This window comes from Nomascus leucogenys, chromosome 7b (genome assembly GCF_006542625.1).
Source record: "Nomascus leucogenys isolate Asia chromosome 7b, Asia_NLE_v1, whole genome shotgun sequence".
Taxonomy (NCBI): Eukaryota; Metazoa; Chordata; class Mammalia; order Primates; family Hylobatidae; genus Nomascus; species Nomascus leucogenys.
The window spans coordinates 57,739,942-57,749,608 of NC_044387.1; the positions used below are offsets into that span (position 1 = coordinate 57,739,942).

Consider the following 9,667-nt stretch of genomic DNA (forward strand, 5'->3'; position numbering starts at 1 on the left):
CACAGAGACTTAGTGAAGTGCACACATTGCTCACCTGGGTAAACTGAGGTCCAGCGGGGGAAGGCTTCCTCCTGTTGTAATCACTAACCCCAACTCTGTCTCCTTTGCCCGATTCATTCATTCGTTAATTAATTCATCCAACATCCTGTCCCCAAGAGGCTCATTCTGGGGACATACTGATCCAGTTAGATGCGAGTGCTTCCTAGTTATACGTGGCGACTGCTGAGAAGGGACTCCAGAGTCCAGGCACCCACCTTCCAGGGGCTCACCGTTCACTCCTCTAGCCTCATTTAGAGCTCGCATTAAGAGCACGGGATCTGGATCCACACTGTTTGGATTCAAATCACAACTTCACCACTTAGCAGCTGTGTGTTCTGGGAAAATGACTCACCTTCTCTGTGCCTCCATTTTCTCACCTGTAAAACGGGGTCCCAGGCTGGTGGGAGGGTTTCAGGTGTAAGCCATGGAGAGTCCTTTAGCGAACATCTAGACTGGCAATAAACTCAATAAATGGTGACTGTTATAATTAATCCTCGGAACCATCCTAGGGAGTGGACACTATTGTGTTCCCCATTTTATTTATTACATTAATTTTTTTTTTTTTTTTTTTAGTAGAGACAAGGTCTCGCTATGTTGTCCAGGCTGTTCTCGAACCCTTGGGCTCAAAAGATCTTCCCGCCTCCGGCCTCCCAAAGTGCTGGGATCACAGGCGTGAGCCAACGGGCCCAGCCTGTGTCCCTCCCTCGTTTTTATAAATGAATAAAGAGATGCTGGATAAGCAGACTCTTGCCCGAGGTCACCAGCTTTGCAGTGTAGCATCCCCCGATTTGATCCCCTGTCTCTTTGGCTCCAAAACCTACCCTCAGTCCTGGGAGCGGTTAGCGCCAACAGCTCAGAGAAAACGTGACGAAAACCAGTCTGTAAAACCCGAGCCTGGGAGAGGGGCTTCGGTGCGCGGGGAATTTGCAGACGCTCCCTGCTGGCGGAGATTTCCTGACCTGTCCTTCAGCGCGGGACTTTCGGCGGGTCCCGGCCGGGCCGACCCGAGTGCCGGCGGCGGAGACTGCAGTGGAGCCAGTACCGGCTAGAGTGGCCGGGGCCGTGGCGGGAGAGTCATGTCAGAGCCGCAGCCGCGGGGCGCAGAGCGCGATCTCTACCGGGACACGTGGGTGCGATACCTGGGTGAGAGCGGGGCGACGGGCGCGGCGACCCCACCACCACTGGGCTGGAGAAGCAGGGGTCGCCAGACGCCGGCCCGGGGCCTGGAGGAGGCGGGAGGATCTTAGTTCTCATTCTGCTTTTGGGCCGGAGACTGGGCTCAGACAGGGCTAGGGACTTGCCCAAGGTCACACTACCCTGGTGGGTCGCCCAGGGCGGAAGCTCCCATGGGGTGAGCGGGCTGCCCGCTCTGGCATGCGCTCTGGCTGGCTGTGGAGTCGGGATCTCCACTCCCATTTCGGTCCTGACACGCACTGGCTCTGTCTGAACCTGTTTCCTCCTCGGCAAAAAAACAAAAACAAAACAAAAAACAAACCAGATACACACGAGGGCCTCTCTCATTGGGTGGTGGTTGCGAGGGTGGAATGGGATAAAGCGCAGAAAGGCCTGGCACTTGGCGAGCGTCTGGTCAGTGGAGCTGCCCTCGATCACTCTGCCCCTCTGGGTGCCTGTCACCTCATTAGTGCAGTTACTCCTGAGACCAAGACCAGGAAATCTAACCAATAAGCAATGGTAACGGTGACTGTATGCTCAGCCCGCCCTCAGTGGCCTGAGTCCGAGGTGGGCATCATGGCACCAGTTTACATCTCGGAAAGGGAGGCTCAGAGAGGTCAAGTCACTTGCCTAAGGTCACCCAGGGACTGCTTAGCTGGCTAGAATGAGAACCGGCTTGCTCCAGCGCCCCCTCGTGGAACAGTTCATGGGCCTAGGAATTAAATATTCCCTCCCCCAGGCTATGCCAATGAGGTGGGCGAGGCTTTCCGCTCTCTTGTGCCAGCGGCGGTGGTGTGGCTGAGCTATGGCGTGGCCAGCTCCTACGTGCTGGCGGATGCCATTGACAAAGGCAAGAAGGCTGGAGAGGTGAGTATTAGCCTATATTCCAACCCCCGACCCCAGCTCTCTTCTTGTGTGGTTCAGTCCACAGCCTTGCATGTAATAAAGTCCCTGTGGGACACTCCAGTCCCTACAAGCTTGCCTAGTGCAGTCCATAGACAGTCCTGTTTGTAGGACAGTGTACCCCTGCCCCCACACTCCCACTCCCCGACCTGGATGTGGCAGACTGTACCCCACTCCTAGGTGTGGACAAGTCCACTGGCCACTTGCCCCTCCCAGTCTAGCCTCATGCCCCTTGTTGCAGGATTTTCTGCCTCTGCCCCAACTGGATTAAATGTCTCTGCGCCCACCAGGTGCCCAGCCCTGAAGCAGGCCGCAGCGCCAGGGTGACCGTGGCTGTGGTGGACACCTTTGTATGGCAGGCTCTGGCCTCTGTGGCCATTCCGGGCTTCACCATCAACCGCGTGTGTGCCGCCTCTCTCTATGTCCTGGGCACTGCCACCCGCTGGCCCCTGGCTGTCCGCAAGTGGACCACCACTGCGCTTGGGCTGTTGACCATCCCCATCATAATCCACCCCATTGACAGGTGGGTACCTTCCTGGCCTCAGGGATCATCCACTCTCCAGTGATGAGAGTGGATCATCCAGTCTCCAGGTAGAGCTAGACTCTGTGAAGTGTGGGGCATGCCTACTTTGCTGGAACAATAGCAGGGACAAGGCTGGCACTTGGCTCCTGGGGTAGAAAGGATAGCCTGTACCCTTGTCATATGGTCTGGAGGGCACTTTAGCAATAAAAGAAGAGGGGTGCCTTGAGGGTATGGGACACAGGAGAAGTAAATTCCCAGAAAGTCTAGTGTTATAAAACAACCAGAGGGAAGCAGGAGCAGGTGCATCCTGGAGGGGATGCATTTTGGGAGGTATTGGTGACAGAAGCCTAACTCAAACTGAATGTTTGAATAAAATGGAGTAAAAGTCCAGGGTTGTGTTGCATTCAGGCATGGCTAGATCTAGGTACCCAAATGATGTCATTAGGGCTCTGGGTCTCCCCATCTTGGTGCCTTTCCCCCCACCCCACCCTACTTCTTGCTGGTTTCACCTGCTTTCTCCTTGTGGGAGTAGAAATGGTCCTAGCAGCTCCCAACTTCTATCCCACCAGCTTAGCCTCCCCCAGCAGAAGCTTTTAAATCGTAACAACAAAAATCCCAAGGAAGGGTGTCACTGGTCCATTCTGGACTGCATGCCCACCCTATGAGCCAGTTTCCCTTTGTTGATTGGCCAGGCTTGGGTCACGTGCTTGGGCTTAGACCCAGAGATGGGCTCAACCCAACCAGACCAGTGTAAGAGTGAGAGGAGGAGTCTTTCTCCAGGAAAAGATAGCTGACCCTGAGGCCCTGAGCAAGTCTTTTACCCAGTGCCTCAGTTTCCTCCTGAATAAAGAAGAGGATGGCTTCTATTCTGGGAGTTTGATTCTAGCTTCCCCAGGTAGCCCAAGGTGGGAGGATCAGGATAAGGGTGGGTCTCTGCCTGGATGGCATTTGTATCCTGCATCTAAGTGCCCCTTTCCCTAACCCTGGCCTTCTGCCTTCTATTCCCTCATGAACACCCTTGGTCACCTGCTCACTACCCTCCCACTCCTTACAGGTCGGTGGATTTCCTCCTGGACTCCAGCCTGCGCAAGCTCTACCCATCGGTGGGGAAGCCCAGCTCCTCCTGATCACACTCTTGTACCTGGCCTGTGCATCGGCCTCCTGCTTCATGTCAACCTCCCACTCCTGCCAGGGGATGTGGACGCCTGGCTCCCTGGGGTCCAAAGACCCTGGCACCTGAGTGGGTTTGAGCCGGACAGAAGCTTAGAGACAAAGGCTTCAAGAAGCAGTGGCTGCAGGGAGTCACAGATGGGCAGGACCTGAACCCTGTCTACTTCTCTGGAATCCATGATACTGAGTGGAAGTGGACCCGCCCAGCCCTGTCTTTTTCAGGAAAATTACATCCTCCCATGGAGGATGAGAGACTGAGGCTCAGGGAGGGCAAGGAATAGGCCCGAGATCACTTGGCAAGCTGGGCACCCAGGACCCCCAGGTGCTTGACAAAGTCACCCCATGGTGGTATGGCTGAACAAGGAGCGGCAGACAACTCAGGGAGAAACTCAGGAGTGCAGTACCAGGGACACCTCAGGACAGATTTTCTGGCCAGGCCCTTCCCTGACCCAATAAATCCTGAAGAATTTGTTATGTCTTCATTTCTGTTTGGGATGAGCAGGGATGTGGTGGTGGGGAGGAGGGATGGGTAGCAGTCTCCCCGCCCATTAGTGCCTCCCTGCAGGTGCCTGGCGTCCCACATTGGTGCTGCCAGCCTCCTTTGGGGTAGGCATTACCCTTTACTTACTTACTTTTAATAGAGATGGGGGTCTCCCTATGTTGCCCAGGCTGGCCTTGAATGCCTGGGCTCAAGCAATCCTCCCACCTCAGCATCCCAAACTGCTGGGATTATAGGAATGAGCCACCGCACTCAGCCTGGCATTGTCCTCTTTTTGCAAGCCTCCTAAAGCACCGACCCCTCTGGGAGGGGAGCCTGTTGGGCAGATACCACCTGAGCCTGAAGGTGGCCAAGATGGTGGTGTCAGCCCCATATGAGGGTCACATGAGACCTCCTCATGAGGGGACTCGACAGCCTGGAGAGAAGGAAGTGACCGGGGGCTTCTTACACTCAGAATCAGGGAATGGCCTGTTTTCCTTGTGGCTTCCCCTGAGCTGCTGGGCTCCAGAGTGCTAAAGGGGGCCATTCCTCTGATCCTGGGCCATCCCCCTCAATAGCTCAGAGAGGTAGAGAGGTGGGAGCACAGGGCTGAAGCAGACCTGGGCCCCTCTCAGCCCTGCCCCAAGCCCCAAATCAGCTCCCACCAAGACCCTGCCCCATCCCTCGCTATGCAGTCAGGTAGGCTGACCCTGCCCTGGTGGGACTCGCCTGCACCTGGGCTGGGACTTAAAGGGGCTGCAGGGCTGGGTGGGGGTGCTGCCAGCAAGACAGTATGGGGGCTCCAGGGTGGTGGCCTCTGCTGCTCTGGGGGTATCCATGGCTACAGGATGAGTCTGATGTGGGGTGAGCCTTTCTCTGCTACTCTTATTGTCCCACACTGGCAAGGTCCCCTTCCCAAGCCCCTATGGCTTCTGCCCAGTCACCTGTCATTCCCTCCCAGCTCCCTTAAAGGCTTTAAGCCCCACCTTGTTCTCTAGCCCCCGACCCCCACCCCCCATTCCCTGTCTGAGCTGGCACTCACATCCTTCTCCAGCTCAGCATTTTCCCAGCTCATCTTCTCCCCCGGCAGTCACAGCCCCATGCGGGGTACATTCACACCTGCATCCCTGTGACATCTCCTGGCATCTGCCACCAATTCCTTGCTCACTCACTCTCCACTTTCCACTCTGCAGGCTCTCCCTCAAGCTGGGAGCTGCGCAGGCCACATGCAGGCTTTGTGCTCACGGGCCTAAGCGCCCAGCCTTGTCCTTCTCCCCATCACCTGCCCTCCTGTGCCTCTATGCCTTTCCTCACAACACACTTCCTCAGCTGCAAATCCTTTTCCTCTTGGCCAGCTATGAGCACCCTTCAGAACCAGCTCCAGTGCCCCTTCCGTTGTTGCCCCTTACTATGCCTTACTGTGGGCCACCTCTGCCCTTGACTGCCCCATTGGTGGTACCTTGTGAGGAAATACTGGGGTGCAAGTTTGCAGATGCCTGGCACATAGTAGGTGCTCACAGAAGGGGCTTTCAGGCACTCCCAGGCCAGGCTGATAGGGATGAGGTCGGTGGACATCCTGTCTGTAGGGGGAAACACCACCATCTCCACAACCTCCCAATAGTTTGCCCTGCTCCATTATTATTATTATTATTTTTTGAGACTGAGTCTCGCTCTGTCACCCAGGCTGGAGTGCAGTGGCACAAACTTGTCTTACTGCAACCTCTGCCTCCCGGGTTCAAACAATCCTCCTGCCTCAGCGTCCCAAGTAGCTGGGACTAGAGATGCATGCCACCATGTCCAGCTAATTTTTGTATTTTTAGTAGAGACGGGGTTTCACCGTGTTGGCCAGGCTGGTCTTAAACTCCTGACCTCAAGTGATCTGCCCACCTTAGCCTCCCAAAGTGCGGGGATTGCAAGCGTGAGCCACTGTGCCTCGCTCCCTGCTCCATTCTGGAGATGCAGGGAATTAATTGAAGGTGGGGGATGCTGGGGGAGGTTTTTGGGTACCCTCTGCTGGCCATGTTCTCGCTGAGTCTGGTTCTCCACCTGAGCTAGCCTGGGCTGGACTCCCAGGAGACAGCCTCCTGCAGGAATGTAATCAGACAGACATCCTCCTAGCGGTGAGGAAGGAGCCCCAGGTGGATGCTTGCCACCTGTGCCTTGGCACCTGCCTGCCCTCCCCGGTCCCTGTCATGCCTGGCTACGAGGTCTTCACTGCCCCATTCTAAGCTTATGGCTTCATCCAACTGGTGAGGGGGCTGTTGGAGGCTCATGAGGACAAGGCTGCCAAGAGCCAGGGAGTACCCGGGAGATTCGGGGGAGAAGAGCTGGGATGTCTGGGCTGGAAAGAAGGGTAGAATCAGATCATACTGATTTGCAAGTCACAGCGTCTCTGAGTGTGAGTTTTTCTCTCAAAGATGCAGAGCCCTCTTTCGCTGCGGAATTCAGTAGCTAAGGATTTGATGGAGATTTGCCATTTAGCATCTGTGTGTTTGCACGTGCCCTTTACGTGCATTTGTTTCTTGCATCCTCAACAGCCCTGTGAGGAGATAAAACCATCATTCCCACATTCCACATGAAGACACTGAGGCTCACAGAAGGGAAGACCCTACCATCTGGTCTACCACCAGATGCAACTCAGCACATCATTCTTCAAAGCAGAATTGGCTTTTTTTTTCTTTTTTTTTCCTTAAGACAGGGTCTCGCTCTGTTGCCCAGGCTGGAGTGCAGCGGTGCAGTTATGGCTTACTGTAGTCTTCACCTCTCAGGCTCAAGGGATTCTCCCATCTCAGCCTCCCAAGTAGATGGGACCACAGCTGTGTGCCTGGATACTTTTTTGATTTTTTTTTTTTTTTTTTTTCTTTGCAGGGACTAGATCTCGCTATGTTGCCTAGGCTGGTCTCCAGCTCCTGGGCTGAAGGGATCCTCCCACCTCGGCCTTCCAAAGTGCTGGGATTACAGGTGTGAGCCACTGAGCCCTGCCAGAATAGGCATTTAAGCAAGACAGGGACCTCAAGTGAGGCCTAGCAGGAAATTGAGGCCCAGACAAGGCAAGGGACTTCAAGACCACCCAGTGAGGTGGGGGCCCAAGCTGGGAGTATACCTTTCCTGCCTTTTCCCACCATCCTAAGGAGCAAGTATCCTTCCAGACCTCAGGGAAGAGAGTGGAATTATTTGCTGACCTGGTCTATGCACCACCACCCAGTTCAGAGCAGCCCTGCAGTGCTGCCTCCCGCCACTGGGTCAGCTGTGTGGTCAAGGCATGAGCACTGCCTGGCGCCCATAAGCCTGTCTAGGGCCCTGCCACCTGGAGGTCTGCAGGAAGAGGGAATGGTAGGTTGGGTGGGGGCTGCCCCTTCAGAAAAGGGACACCAGGCGCTGACCTCCTGGCCCCCCCCCTTGGTGTGAGCCTAGGGTGGGGCTGGAAATGCTCATCTGGGGGTTGGAATTTGGAATTCCTGGCCCTTTCCCTCCTGTTCTTCCTCCTGCATGGGCTGCCCTGGGGGACTTGGCATGGGCCTTTAGTGTTTGTTTTCTGGGCCCCCTCACATGCCAGAGTTGCAATATTCCCCCCCTTATTTCCCTGCCAGCCCAAGAGCTCCCATCTTGCCTCCCACCTCCTTGGTCACTCTCTGGCTGGGTTTGGAGATCTGGACTTCAGCATGAGACTTTGGCCTGGTTCTTTGCTTCCTACAGGTGGGGGACATTGGCTGGGCTGAAGTATGTCCCAAGAGGAAGGGCTTATAGCTCAGGGACTTCTGTGCCTCCAGTTCTGGGCCAGGTTACCCCTGGAGAAATCAGGAAGTGAGGGAAGACCAGTAACAGAGTGTGAGGGCACTGGGCTTCAGGCCACCTGGCCCTAGATTTTCCTGCTTCCCCTCTTGCTGTGTGGCCTCAGGCAAACCCTTCAGCATCTCTGGGTCTCATGTCTTCCTCTTCTTGGTTTCATTCCAGCCAAGGGTGGGGCCATACTGGAGGATCCAGACCACACCAACACCAGCACCATTTTCCTGGGCTCTGAGCTCCACATGGAGTTTGATGTGGTTGGCAGCTCCCATTAGCCTTTACAGGTATATGTGGACGAGTGTGTGATCAGCCCCAGCCAGGATATGGAAGTGGCCCCTGCACTTGTCAGAAATCATGGGTCCTGAACCTGGAGGAGGAGGATAGGGTAGGATGGGTACAATTCAGTAGGTGATATCTCTGGGGAGGCTGGGACAGGGGCTGAGGGCCTTCCAGGGCTGGAAGGCACAGATGCCCAGATGGTGCTCCCTGGGCATTCTTGAGTAGTCCTTTCTAGGCCAGGGGAGCAAGAACGCTTTACTGGCCCTTTCACCTCTGGAGCCTCTGTTTGCCCTTCTGTGAAATGGGGATAGTGCCAGAATCTTCAAAGCCTACTGTGTAGATTGAATGGGGTGATGCTTAGCTCAGTGCTTGGCATGCAGAATTCTCAACAAATGGTGGTGTATGGTGGTGTTGGGGCTAGGACCAGACCCCAGTTCAGGGTTCTGGCCCTGCTGACCTTCCAACCTGGGCCTTCCAGGTGCCTGGTGAACAGCAAGAACATCCGCTCCCACTTGTGCCCCAAGAGGTCCCCAAGAGACTGGAGCTCTCCTTCGAGGCCTTCAGCTTTACTGGTACTCCTGCTGATGTGAGTGGAAACAGATGACCCCCTCCCCACTCTGCCACCCCGTAGGAACAGAGACCCAAGCTGAGGAATCTTTGGCAGTTACAGGGTGCACCACAAGCTGCTGCTCTGGAATCTAAAGGTCCCATCTGATGCTATCAAGAAGGCCTGTTCCTTCCACAGGGGCACAAACAGGTGAGTCATGTTCACCAAAGGTGTACTGCATGCCCTACCCTGTAACTGGCATTTGATGTACATGACCTCACTTAATTGTGTGGGAGGTGAGGAAACTGAGGCTCAAAATAGCTCAGATTGAATTTCTGCAATAGTTCCCCATGCTTGACTGGACCACCAGCCCAACTGCTTTGGCCTAGAGTAAGCAGTGTGAGGTATACTGGGAATGGAGACTTTGGACTGTGACCTAGACCCAGGTTCAAATCCCAGCTCCAGCTCTTGCTGGCTGTGACATCAAGGGCAAGTCACTGACCTTTTGTTAGCCTCTGTTTCTTTGCTTGTTAAATGCAGGTCTGGTCCATGCCACCCCTAGCTCCCATCTCTGGTGCACTGACCACCTCCATCCCTCACCTCTAGGTAAGAACTTCTGGATGCCTCCCTGGGAGTATGTGTGACAGTTGTGAGGTTGCCTGCCTGGCCCCCTAGTTACCCTATCAAAGGTCCTTGGCAGGCAGGAGGCCCCTGATTTGGGTGTGGAGGGTGGAGGTAAGCTCTGAGGCAAGGGAGGCAGCTGGCCCAG

At 55.2% G+C, this 9,667-nt stretch overlaps 1 protein-coding gene across 2 annotated transcripts; it reads left to right on the top strand.

Annotated features, from left to right (window-relative positions):
- Positions 1-681: 681 nt before the first annotated feature.
- On the top strand, positions 682-4,274 carry MTFP1 (mitochondrial fission process 1). Of its 2 annotated transcripts, none has more exons than XM_012508095.2 (4): positions 682-1,182; positions 1,952-2,079; positions 2,357-2,638; positions 3,693-4,274. In XM_012508095.2, the coding sequence occupies exons 2-4, from the start codon at positions 2,018-2,020 to the stop codon at positions 3,763-3,765; spliced, it is 417 nt and encodes a 138-aa protein (XP_012363549.1). In that variant the 5' UTR covers positions 682-1,182; positions 1,952-2,017; the 3' UTR covers positions 3,766-4,274. The 2 variants fall into 2 exon arrangements, with proteins under 2 accessions (XP_012363549.1, XP_030671961.1); XM_030816101.1 differs by having other exon boundaries at positions 2,406-2,638.
- The last annotated feature ends 5,393 nt before the right edge of the window (positions 4,275-9,667 follow it).

Bases quoted from the DNA above. Each gene is read 5' to 3' on its own strand.
- MTFP1 (XM_030816101.1), top strand. From the start codon at position 1,116: ATGTCAGAGCCGCAGCCGCGGGGCGCAGAGCGCGATCTCTACCGGGAC. The intron at 1,183-1,951 runs GTGAGAGCGGGG...TCCCTCCCCCAG, and splicing joins CACGTGGGTGCGATACCTGG to GCTATGCCAATGAGGTGGGC. The intron at 2,080-2,405 runs GTGAGTATTAGC...TGCGCCCACCAG, and splicing joins AAGGCAAGAAGGCTGGAGAG to GTGCCCAGCCCTGAAGCAGG.